At 45.4% G+C, this 13,213-nt stretch overlaps 1 protein-coding gene across 1 annotated transcript in view; it reads right to left on the reverse strand.

The window, feature by feature from the left end:
• Window positions 1-11,583: 11,583 nt before the first annotated feature.
• The window catches only part of MLNR (motilin receptor), a gene marked incomplete at its 5' end in the record, with an annotated part of 2,718 nt that continues 1,088 nt past the window's right edge, over window positions 11,584-13,213 (reverse strand). The window contains one exon of the mRNA XM_010184175.1: window positions 11,584-11,897. Within this exon, the coding sequence (XP_010182477.1) occupies window positions 11,584-11,897 (314 nt within the window). The remainder of the gene's footprint in view (window positions 11,898-13,213) is intronic.

The raw sequence follows: 13,213 nt of genomic DNA on the forward strand, positions 1-13,213 counted from the left end.
CCCTCCGTAGCGGGCTTTTAACGGTGAAATACGCCTCACCGCCTGCTCTCAGGGGGTTGGATATTGGTCAGTAGTCGCCCTGACTCCTGCCCGCCAGGATGTGGCTTTTTGCACCGCGGTCCGGTCACGGGCCCTCATCCCCGGCCTGGCCCTTGGCGGCCTCCCGGGGATAAAATAAAAGCCTGCGGGCAAAAAAGAGATCCGAGAGGTGCCCTGGCCGGGACCCGGGGCTGGGTCAGCGTCTGCTCCGCAGCACAGAAGTTGCTGCTGCAGGCCGACAGAAGTTGCTGCTGCAGCCGGCTTGTGGTATGAGGAGTTGTGTCTGTTGGGATCACTCCTCTTGTGCCAGGCTAAATGTTTTCCTAGTTTAACTGCTTTGGTTAAGTGTGTGAAAAGTTGTGTTCCTTTCATTGCTGCAGCACAGCCGTTCTTCAAGAGAGATGTTACACCAGCAAAACCCATCCTTTCCCCCTTGCTGTGTGCTTTCTCTAGGGAGCAAGAGGAGAGCTTTCCCAGGTGGTGGTTTCTTGGTAGAAACTGTGTCTTTGCAGGGCAGATTTATTATATGGTGATTACAGCTGTGTAGGAAAATGAGCAAGGCCTTGTCAGTGTAGAGTGAGCTATGAAATGGGCTTTAAAAAAAAATCTTTTAATGTGGTTGCTGTCACTAAACCAAAACTCTTCATTGTGTATGAGTTGATGTTCAGACTCGGGAGGACTGGTTCTCTGAGCAAGGCTGTGGTGAGAGAAAGGCTCGAAGACAGTAGAAAATGGTTGGGTTATTTTACCTTTGTGGTTGGTTGGTTGTTTCTATGGTTTTTGGTTTTTTGTTGTTTTGGGTCACTAATTAAGGGTAATTTGCCTCTTGGATATTAAAGCATTGGGCTCCTGAAAAATAAGCTGGTTTGATGGTATTTGACTGCCTCTGTTCATGGGCTTACAGGTTAATGGAAGTTAAGTTAGGATATACATATTTGCGTCATATTTACTATCTTTTCCTCTATGAAGAGAATGACTTGTAAATAACTGGATAGTTCTTATTGGTTACAAATAGGGCTGTAGTATACAATAGTTCCAAGAGTTTCTAATACAAGGTGGGGTTACTTCATCTCTAAACTGTGTACACTTATAAAAAAAAAAACAATTAATGGTTTGTGGAAGAAATGTGATCCACCCCTGAAAGTGGTTGCGGCATCAGTTAAAAGTACATGAAATTGTATGGTCCCAGAAGGGCTGTGGACAGTCTGGAGTGAAGAAAAAAGAGGAGGAGCTACAAGAGTAGCTTGTTGATTCAGACCAAAGGTTTTTTACTTTTGTGCCCTAGTGCTTCCATTCCCTGCTGGGTGTGGAGGTGGGGTTTTCAGAGGTGAACAAGCCCAAAATAAGTGGAAATTAAACTCACAATAAGTCACCTGCAAGTTGCAGTCACCGCATCACGCAGAAGTCTTCCTCATAAGAGGAGAGGCAGCACAGTTTATAGCTATGTCCCATCCTGTGCTGGTTTTTTGTCTAATTCTGATCTTGAACTTGAAAGGTCTCAGTGGACTGGCATACAGGAGTCGCTGCTCCTGTTTACCTCCCACCAAAAGCTGCAGCTGAGGATAGCATCTCTGTGGACGGTGATGAAGGTACTTACTCTGGGATCGGGAGAGACTGTGTGGTTCCTGAAAATCTGTCAAAATGGCACCAGCCCAACTGCAGAAAGCATCCCTGCCCAGGGGCTAAGCGTCATCGCACTTTGCTTGCGTTCTCAAACCTCTGCCATGTCTCCATTTAGGAAAGTACCCTGTGATACCTTCAGCGCTATGAAGCTGCGTGATTGTCTGGGCTCATGAGCTTAAAGATTTGATTGCTTTGAATAATTTAATAGCCATTCAGTGTAACAGTGTTTGCAGTAGATATTCAGAATTTACTGATCTGTCTTGCTGGGCTTTTCTGGTTCTTGTATCACCATCAGTATATTTTTACACCCTCATCTTGATGGTATCTATGAACTGAGAATTTTATTCCTCATCACCACCTGCTTACGTGTCTCTTGGGGTTGATTTGCTGAGAAAACTTATTCCTGCATCACAGCCACTTGCTTTGCAGTGTCTTTCTGCATCTGTGCACTACAGGTTTCAGATCCTGAAATATGGTTTCCCGCTCTGCCATTCACCCTCTTAATGCAGATGACTTTATACCTACCCCAAAGTCTTAGCTGGGGTATAATGATACACACTGAAGCTGACCGTCTGTTTCAAAACTAGTAAGAAGAGCTTACTGTGCTTAATTGCTGGGGGTTTGGGATCTTTATTGATCTCTAGTAGTTTTGCTCTGATCCTTGGTTTGACTTTTGAATTTAAAAAAACCAAAACCCTCCTATAAGTTTTATTGGTGAGTTATTAAACATCACTGTAACAGACAGGCCCTTTGGTTCATACAGGAAATACCTGCTATTTGTTCATACTGAGCAAATACAACAAGCTGCTTTTTTGATCTCTGCAAGCCATGCCTAAAGAGTGTCTGGTTGCGATACGTTTTTTTTGACAACTCGTTAGAAGAAAGCTTTTGAGCTGCTGTCAGGCAAAACCAGATACATCCTTCGGCCTCATCAGTCTGTTAAGTACGACAAAATATCTGTTAATCTAATAATTGAATTGACATCAAGCAAGCAACCAACCAGGAATTAATTACATTAATTAAAACAACTAAGAGCAGAAAATGAATTGATTTATAAGCAAGATGGCAATTTCTTCCTTCCAGTGCACCGCATTAAGAAGGAGTTGCATTAACTGTCCCCTTGTTGGAAGGTAGGCCCTTGCCTAAACTGCTCTGATGAGATGTAAACCTGGGAGCTCTGACGCTTGAGACTTACAGAGTTTAATTTGGATGTGCTCTGTTCACTGCAGCTGCTGCAGTTCACCTCTGTGATGGATGCACTCGACTCCCTGACCAAACTCGTGGTAGTTTGGTTCAGTCTCCAAAGGAAGCAAAGGCCTCAGCCATAACCGAGCCAAGAACTTCTCTAGTTCCAACCTGTTCTCTGAAAGCCCACAGGAGCAGGGTGACACGGTGAGCATCAATGGGCTTGGAAACTGGAACACTGACCATGCGATTAAACACATGAATAGCAGCTGGCTCTTCCAAGACTCATTTATCAAGGAACAAAGACAGTTGTGGGTACAAGGAGTCTCATGGTTACCTTTTCCAACACAGGTAATTTGATCACAAACCAACCACTTTATTCCATAAATATGACATCCTGAGTGAGTCTTCTTTGATCTCTCCTTGCTAAGCAGCTGGCTGCACAGTGGTCATCCCCCCTTGAGCTGGGATGTCTCTTGAGGTTATTCCTCGGAACAGAGACTTCTCACCAACTTTGGTGTGACCAGCATTGCACATAACCTTGTAACATAGTGCACTGGATTTTGTAATCATAACTTTGAATTATTATTGTATCCTCTGCAGTAATAGAGTAAATCTTGCCATTGAACTTTCAGTACATTTTACTTCAGTAAAACTGCTTTTGCTGATACCTTTGGTGGTGGTTCTCTAAGCAACCTAATCCCCCCTTGTAACAACCTCAAATGTGTCTGCTTTCCTGCAAAGCCATCCCTGTGTCCATTTCATATCTCTATTGAAAGCCATAGAGGTAGACGCTGCTGTAATAGTGAGGGTGTCTTTATTTAGACACCACAGACGTGGTGATGCTCTGGTATGAGAAAGGCAATCGGTTTTGGGTCATGCCAAGGTTATGAAAGACTGGTCGTCTGGAGTAGCTGCTGATATATATGTCCAGAGTTTATATATTCAGCAGCTGAGTAATGAACCTTTGTTTCACTGAGCCATATTAACCAATTGCATTTTATACCCATATTATGCATTTAATCTGCAGTCTAAGGTTCCTTCAGATACTTGCATGTGCATGCACACATCTTTGCAGATATGTAACATGCAAATTTATTGAGATGTTTCTACTGCGCTGTGAATCTACAGTGTTAGTTAACACAAATTAACTTTTTTAACTGCCAACGAACACTCAGTGGTGTCCTATACATCGAAATGTCAAGACGAGATTTTGTTACAAACTAGGTCTTAGGAAAAGATAAAAACACCTTCCAGAAGTGGTTGGGATAAGTAGCAAACATTTTCTGCATGTTTAAATTCTTTGAGAAACTGTTTGTATAACTCTGGTACAGATAACAACCTAGATATCACACAAACCAAACCTGTAGAAATGAACTTGGAGCAGACATTCTATAACAGAGATTACCTGACAATTTTTCTTACTGTTATGTTTCCTCTGACAGTTCTGTCCCATGTTTCAATGACAAGGAGGCAAGACTTCCAGTTTGTTTCCCTATTTAGAAATAAACACAATATTCCTAGAGCCCAGACTAAAATGAAATACATTTGACATTTCCATGGGGAAAGGTGTACTGGAGAAAGATCGCTCCTCATGCACACAAGCACTTTACAAGGTAAGGAATTTCTGAAAAGAAGGAAAGAAAATGAAAAGGAAGACTCTGGTTATTACGAGCTCCTAACAAGAGCTGCTGTTACTCACCAACAGCTGCAAAATGGACTCTGGAGACCATATCAGGTGGTGAGGAGAAAAATATGAGAGGAGGGAATAGAGTACATGAGGAAGAAATGGGGCTGGGTGGGTCTCATCTGTGTGGTAGGAGAGATTCTGCTCCGTGGGACCACCTCCTGCTCCTCTTCTGCATTTTCCTGTGCCTTTCCCAGGCTTGTCTCAGCCAAGGCTGCTTTCAGACAACTCCATCCTCCCCTGCTTCTTTCCCATTCCCAGGCTCTGCAGGAGGGATCTTCTTTCACATTAGGTGGCATGGAGAGGAGCAAATGTTACTATAGAGTCTGTCCCTTCTGCGTCTTTACGGGAACTTCCCAGAGCGAGGAAGAACAGGCTCAGTGTGGGAGCAGCTCGTCTTATCTCAGCTCCTGAAGCACAGCCTCTCGGTGCAAGGGCTGGGTCTGAGGGCATGGATCCAGCAGACCTGTGAGAGCGCGATAGCTGCTGGACAGGAGTCGTGTGTTTCCGTGTAGATGGGTGGAGAACTTGTTTTCATGAAGGTCTTGCTGAAAGAGCCTGCACGAGGCAGGGGATGAAGGCTGCCCTGCTGTGTTCTCTCAGCTGCCCCTCCATTCTCCTTGGTGGCTGAATGTGTCACGGCAGCCGTGAGCCAGTAGGATCAGTCCCTCCCGCTATCTCCCCTTCTACTCTGCTCTCATGAGACCCCACCTGGAGCAGTGTGTCCAGTTCTGGAGCACCCAACAAAAGGACATGGAGCTGTTGGAGCAAGTCCAGAGGACTGACATGAAGATGATCAGAGGGCTGGAGCATCTTCCCTACAAAGGTAGGCTGAGAGAATTGGGGCTGTTCAGACTGGAGAAGAGAAGACTCTGGGGAGACCTTATTGCAGCCTTCCAGTACTTAAAAGGGGACTACAGGAAAGCTGGAGAGGGACTCTTTACAAGTGCATGGGATAAAGGGTAATGGCTTTAAACTGGAAGAGGGTAGATTTAGATTAGGCATTAGGAAATAAATTCTTCACTATGAGACACTGGCACAGGTTGCCCAGGGAGGTTGTGGATGTCCCCTCCCTGGAAGTGTTCAAGGTCAGGACAGGTCTTTGGGCAACCTGGTCTGGTGGGAGGTGTCCCTGCCCATGGCAGGTGATCTTTAAGGTCCCTTCAAACCCAAACCATTCCATGGTCAGTACCCAGGCTTGCTCCAGAGGAGCAGGATGCTGGGGGTAAGTGGATGAGATTAAGCCCTTGCACAGACACAGCTTGTCCAGGTCAGTCCATCAGGCTCTGCTGAAGTTTGCTGAAATGAAGCTCTGTGAAGAGGTAATGCCTCCAAGCCTCGAATAACTTCCATGGCTGGGAATGCTGCCTGACTTGGCACTGGCAGAATTGAAACCCTGGGTTAAAGAAATGTTTCCTGTGCTGTGCTCAGCTGCTACAGGAGAGCATGAAATTTGGCCTCTCCCAGATTCCTCCTCTTTTGCAGCTGTGGACAGCCTCCACTTTTGGAAGTGGAACACAGCTTGCCTTTGGGGTGTATTTGCATAGCATAGACAAAGAGCAGACCTAAATTCAAATTGGGGAACAGATTTCCTCCTTTAGATGGGCAAAATTTGTGGCAGAGGAGCTGCCAACAATTAATTGGCCTTAAACTGCCCTTCATAATCAGTTTAGCTGCTGGCCGGTGTGTGCTGGTGTCCTTCATTTATAGCAGAAGCCAGGACTTCTTTTTGTTGCTTTCAAAGACTTCCTGGAATTGCTTTGCAACTTCTGCAGAGCTCCAAAGTGCAGAAACATCACAGAGCCCTGCTGATGACAGTGACTTTTGGATGCACCCATCCCCAGGACAGACGGAGCAGTGGGCATTGCTGCTCAGAGCTGCTGCAGGAGGAGGTTTGGAGCTCATCTCTGTGGGGTATTTCCCAACCTGCACAGCCATTTTCTGGACTTGAGCCTGTGGCATGGTGGAAATGCTGCGCTTTGCCCCATGAAAAAAATGTTTTAAGAAGATCTACTGGTACAAAGTGCCCAAGAGGTTTCATTTCATACCTGCCCCTTCAGCTCCTCAAATGCAAACTTTACCCCTAGCTGCAGTGTTTTTTCCCCCGTTTTCTTCTGAGCTCCAGGAAACCTCCACCAAAGTAGCATCACAGGTGCCCAGGAGCATGCAGTAACAGTAAACCAGTTTGTGAATAGTTCCCTAAAGCAGTGGAAATATACCTCTGGATATTAATTTTAACATAAAAGTGGCTTATTTTGGTGAAGCTAAGCCTGTTCCTAAATCAAATTGGAGGTGGTGCCCCAGAGATGCTGTGGCTTGTTCCCATCAGGCTCGACTGATCCAAGGCCAGGGCGATGTTCAGTGGGTTTAGTGAATTCAGAGCAGTTTTGGTTGCATCTGCATCATTTCACACCTGGCTCTTTCTCTGCTTACTTTGTATAATCTTTGTTTGCATTGCAGGGATGGCCCTAGGCTTTGTGTTTACTGTGGGAGCGACGCAGCACGGCACCACATGGGATTTTAAGGGGATGGCTGCAGGGAGAAGACATGTGTCCCAGCACCTGTCTGTTTTGCCAGGCCAGCTGCACAGTGCCTTCAGAGACAGTGTCATTTCAGCAAGTAAAAAAGCAGCTTTGAACTTGGGGTCTTTGTTCACTAAAAGGTCAATTGCTGTGGGCAGCCAAACCTCTGTATAAACCAGTGGTGGTGCTTACCTGGTGCTCCTCTGGCTAGTTGTCTTTTTTTATTTAAATTATTCAAATTGATGCATTAAAGAGAAAAGCAGACAGCAAAAGACTTATTTACAGACCAAACTTGAGAATGCAGGTGACACACGGAGGCTGGGGAAGGAGGTGACTGTCCCCTCGCCCTGCCTTGATGCCAAAATCCCCCAGACAGTGACAAGGGAGGAAGGACTGGCCCATGGGATGCCCCAGGGATGCTCTGCACATCCCTGAGTGAGTCTTTGCTGCTGCTCCAGACTCATCGCAGCATTGTGCTCTTTGCCTGAAGGATCCCACAGAGATCCTGGCAATTACTTTTTGGAATGGTGGCATTTGGAAACTGATGTTTAAAGGTTTCAATTCCTTGCAGGAGATGCCCTTGGAAGAAATCGTGTTTGCTTGCTTCACACAACTTCTGAAGAGACAGGGGAAAGGAAAAGAGGGTTTGTTTGTCTTTTTGTAATAAAGCACTGTAAAATTCTTTGTAAATTGTAAAACAATTGGTAAAAAACCAAAGGCGGATGCTCCACAAGGACCAGAAGAACCATTTGTTTCCAATCCAGAAAAAAGTTCTAGTTAAAACCGAGTACATTGAACCTCTGTATGTGTTTTGCCGAGAGGGAAATAAGCAATAAACCTTGAAGCATCAACTTGCTAGGAGGGAAAGATGCTTTTATTCCCTTTTGAGCATCAACACATGCAGATCAGGCTATCTGATTATCCAGAGGAGAGAAATACTGGTTCCTACAGTAAGAAACAACTAGTTTTCCATGTTTATTTTAGAATAGAAATTCTATGCTTAGAATTTCTATTGTCTAATTCAGTCTGATACATATTTAATTCAGAGTCACGTTAAGTGCAATGGTGGCACCGTGTTACCATGCTGCAAATGCAAATGAAGTTATGTTAGCACCAGGCAGTATCATACCTCAAATTTATTGTGGAGTTATGTACACCACGTACAGCTGTTTATTGAATATGGAAATCAGATAGAAAATGGGAAGGGTGTCAGGAAGTGGTTCTCTGGCGCCTGTCCCAGCATTGCTCATTAACAGAATATGCAGATGTGTTTTCCCAATAACCTCAGCAGCTTTGTTTATGCCTGCTTAAGGGGACAGCCTCACAGATGTGACAAACCTCTGACTTAAAAGCAGGTACCAAGGAGTTTATTAAGCAGTCACAGCATCCCTCAGAGCGGGCCTGTGGGTGGCTGGACACGCAAGCAGCCACAAGCAGATCTCGTACTGGTGATCTGCTCATCAGAGACCATTGCTCTGTGTTCTCTGTCACAACTGTTTAGGCTGCAAAGCTTGCACAAGCATCGTGTCTCTTCATCACACTAGTAGGATGTCACAGGTGGAGCCACTCTACTAGAAAAGGGTTTCCAGGGATGTTCTGGGTGTCTTCTCCTAACCTGCCTTGAGCTACCAGCTCTGTTTCTGTGGGTTTGTGGTTTTTTTTGTTATTGTGATGTTTGGCAGTCAGTGGTGGGTGCCTGGCAGCTTTGCACGCGTGGGGCAGGCGGTCAGTGAGTACTGCCAAGTCCCCAAGTAAGTGTGAGAGGCTGACCCTGCCGAACTGAAGTCCATGGGACCTGGTGAGCATCCCACCACACCACCCTGCCACCAGGGCTGAGCTGTTGCTTTAGGCCATGGTCCATGGGAGGACTTTCTGTTCCGTTCAGAAAAACCTGGTCACATGTTTAAGAATGAACAGTTTCAGATCCCTTTCAAACTTGGTTTAAAGTCTTCCTAAGAAGAGGCTCCATGGCCACATATAAATAGACAAAGCTTCCCCCCCTTCCCCACCTCAGTCTACATACATTTACAAAGATTACTGTTAAAGATAACTTGTCCAAACAAGCACAAAACACCAGCTGTTCTTTATTATAATACAACATTTTAATTTGCTGCTCCCCAGCAAAAGCAATCCAATCCAAGCCCTGCAGACAACTGCACTCCCCAGTATGAAGCTGACAGAAAAAGAAAGCTTAATGTGTGTGCAGTGAGCTAGGGGTTTGGGTTTTTTTCTGTCTTTAGATTTTTTTTAATTCAGTGACTCAGAACTATGCGTTGTTAAATGGAGAACTGGTCGTATTTTTTAAAATCCAGAGAAGGCTCAGGTTCAACTCAGCCGTCTTGAGATCTCTGAGCTGGATGTTGAATTCTGCCTTGGCATGGCAGCAAATACCATGGCAGTAAACTCCAGTATGCAGCAAACACCACTGTTACTTTTTGGAACCACAGATGTGTTAATGAACAAAGGTTAACGGCCCCAAGCAAGCGTGGACAAACCGCTCGTGATGCTCCTGTAAGCACAGTCCCACTTCATTGATTCTGGTCCAGATTTGCATCATCGTAGCCCGGAAGGTAACAGGAAATACACACAGGTGTGATGACCCTCCTGAGAAACCAGTAGTGCAACTCCTAGCTCTTCCTCACAACAAACCTCCTTCCTAAAAGGTAGAGTTCTAGTTTGTATTTAAAAGCTTTGTAGCAAAGTTAGCAAGTTGGCTTTTGTGCAATGCAGTGTTACATGGTGATAAGTCCTGGGCGCAGTCCAGCAAGGTCGGTGATGGGTCTTGTTTGTGGCAACATGGGTTCACTTGGTGGTATTATTTGCACATGCAGTACATAACAGTGATGCAGTGGAGATATTCTGCTAACCTTAACCAAACACTGCGGGTCTACCACAAGAAAGTGACGAGTAGTATCTAAACTCCTACAGATGCAGGGGATTGGTTGCTAGTATATACATAAGAGACCTAATTTGATCACAGAATCATAGAATGTGTTGGGTTGGAAGGGACCTTTAAAGCTCATCCAGTCCAACCTCTCTGCAGTGGGCAGGGACAATGTTACCAGATCAGGTTGCTCAGAGCCCCATCAAGCCTGACCTTGAATATCTCCAGGGTTGGGGCCTCCACCACCTCTCTGGGCAACCTGTTCCAGTGATCTACCACCCTCATGTTGAAAAACTTTTTCCTAATATCCAACCTAAATCTACCCTTTTCTAGTTTAAATCCATTACCCTTTGTCCTATTGCTACATGCCCTAGTGAACAGCTCTTCCCCAGCTTTCTTATAGGCAACTTTCAGGTATTGGAAGGTCGCTATAAAGTCCTCCCGGAGCCTTCTCTTCTCCATGCTAAACAACCCCAGCTCCCTCAGCCTACCCTCATAGGAGAGGTGCTCCAGCCCTCGAATCATTTTTGTGGCCCTCCTCTGGACCTGCTCCAACAGCCTCATGTCCTTCTTGTACTGAGGGTTCCAGAGATGGGCACAGTCCTCCAGGTGAGGTCTCACCAGAGCAGAGGGGCAGAATCACCTCCCTCGATCTGCCGGCCATGCTTCTTGTGATGCAGCCCAGGATGCGGTTGGCCTCCTGGGCTGCAGATGCACATTGGTGGCTCATGTCCAGTTTTTCATACACCAGTACCCCCAAGTCCTTTTCCTCAGGGCTGCTTTCCAGCACATCATCTCCTAGCCTGTATCGGTAATGAGGATTGCTCCTACCGAGGTGCAGGACCCTGCACTTGGCCTTGTTGAACCTCATGAGGTTCACCTGGGCCCACTTCTCCAGCCTGCCCAGGTCCCTCTGGATGGCATCCCTTCCCTCTGGCACATGAACCTCACCACCCAGCTTGGTGTCATCAGTGAACTTGCTGAAGGCGCACTCAATCCCACTGTCAATATTGTTAATCAAGATACTATTAATGATAATGATCGCACGGGTCAGACCAAAAGGGTTAAGGCCAGAGGAGATAATTTCCCAAGGGCAGAGTCAGTGAAACTGTCCAGGAAACTCCTGTTCATGATTACAAGACCACGTATTAAAAATATATGCTCCCTTCTTCTGAGGGTGTTCAGGGTGGTGGGCGATTTCTTTTGTGCCCATCTCCTTGCAAGACTGTTCTGTAAAAATCTCATTTGTAAGAAAACCATTTTAAAATGGCAAAGGCTGTCTGGGAGTTTCACCCGCTATTGCAGCCAAGCAGAGCTGCTACCTCAAGCTCCCTCCTCCTTTGCGGCTCTTGCTGTTACAAATTTTAGAAAATACTAGAAATGGCAAAGAACACATATCCAATGAACAACATGTAATAAATTCAAACCATGTTTTTACTGGTAATTTACTTCAGCTTTTCCTGTTGAGGTCACTTTCACGAGTTGCACATCATTCTCACTACTTCACAGTCCCTGCTTGCTCTGTTAACAGAAATACAAGTACTTAAAAATAGGAACAGTTCCAAAATCCCACACACGCTGACAACTGCCTGTCCGTTTGCGACTCTCCTGTGAAAAGGCTGGAAAAAGCATGGGCTGTGGTCTCAGAAGCTGGTGGCGTACCCGTGCCTTGTGCTAGCGCTGGTCTCCGTGCAGCCACCAGCGCTTTTCGTCGCCGCGAAAGCCCTTCCTGCAGCTCGGTGTGGCAGGAGCAGCTTGCAGGCTGCTGCCCTATACTTCTTGGAGATGAGATTGTAGAGGATGGGGTTGATGGATGCGCTCAGGTAGAAAAGCTGTAGAGCGAATACGTTAAAGTACTGGGAGAACAGCATCATCCTGGTGTCCCGGGTGTTTACAAATATGATCCTGCCAATGTGGAAAGGCAACCAGCAAATTACAAAGGCCAGAACCACCACAGCTATAAGAAAAAATGACACATGCGATAGTTAAGGAGCGAGTTAACTTGTCAGCCATCCAGTAAAGTAAATTTTACATGGGTGATCTTGCAGGCTCTTTTGACCAGTACAAATGAGGTACAGAAGTAACAGCATTCAATTGTTGGAAAATGGGAATAGCATCAAGCGTGTTTGTTAGTCTTTGGATTAAGAGGTAACTGGTAAAATCCTCAGCTAAACCATGAGGCGAGCTTGCTGAGAAAAATGTGGTGTTACATCCATATAATAACATCAGGCACAACAAAGATTCCCCTTGACACTCTCTACAATGCCATGTGTGTGAAACAAAAATGAAAGGCAGCACAAGCAGAGGTGTTTCTTGTGGAAGCACAGAGCAGCTCCATTCGCTGCAGAGCTGTTCTTGAACACGTCTACATCACTGAAAAAGACCCTCGCGTAAGGGCTGAACCTCGGCCACCCAAGCTACCACTGAATTCACGCTATTTTAAAGGGATGGTTGCTAACACAAAGACTTGCAGTGTAGTTGGTCTATTGATTTTTCCCCCTGAAGCTTCTATAGGTATCTTCAGACAATTCCTGGTGGAGGCAGGATGGTATTTGACCAGATGGATCTCCAGCCTGAGTCACTCCACATGTTCCCACGGTCTTATGTCGCGTTTTAGCACAGTACAAACAAATACAAATACAAATGCTCCTGCAATGGCAACACAGCAGGAGCAAATGAGGACCCATTAAATAAGCTTACTACTGTATCCATATTTCTTAATTATTTTTGTTTATAAATGCATGTAAGTAAAATAATCATTTATGGAGCACCCTTCATCTTTCGCAGAGCTTAAAAAAAGTCATTCAGCAAAGCAAGTTCATGCCTGAAACACACCACAGTGTGCTACAGCCTCTGGGAGATGGGGGGGGGGGGTCAGTCTGGTTCAGTGGGTTCTGAGATTGGGAACATGGGTGTTTCCATCAGAAAACCCTGTGCCTATTCCAGTGCAAATACCTTCCTCAAATCAGTCTACAAAATGTACTCTCTAGGGCTTATCGGTCCCTTTCCTTTGTACTACAGATACTATTTCCATCCAGCTGAATTACATCCTTGGTAAAATACGTCTCTCATGTAGCATGTAAAACCTTCAGTAAAAGGTAGAAAAAAAAATAACCAGGGCAATTTGTTTTATGCCCATTAATCAATAGTTGGATTTTTCTTTCCCTTTTTTTGTCCCCCAAGGGCAGACTGCAATCTCTGACTTTCCAGAGCCTAACGCTAGGTTAATGAACATTTGACTAAGAAAATGAACTAAAAACTAACAGCATCCTA

Source organism: Mesitornis unicolor, unplaced genomic scaffold, assembly GCF_000695765.1.
Source record: "Mesitornis unicolor isolate BGI_N332 unplaced genomic scaffold, ASM69576v1 scaffold13285, whole genome shotgun sequence".
Classification (NCBI taxonomy): Eukaryota; Metazoa; Chordata; class Aves; order Mesitornithiformes; family Mesitornithidae; genus Mesitornis; species Mesitornis unicolor.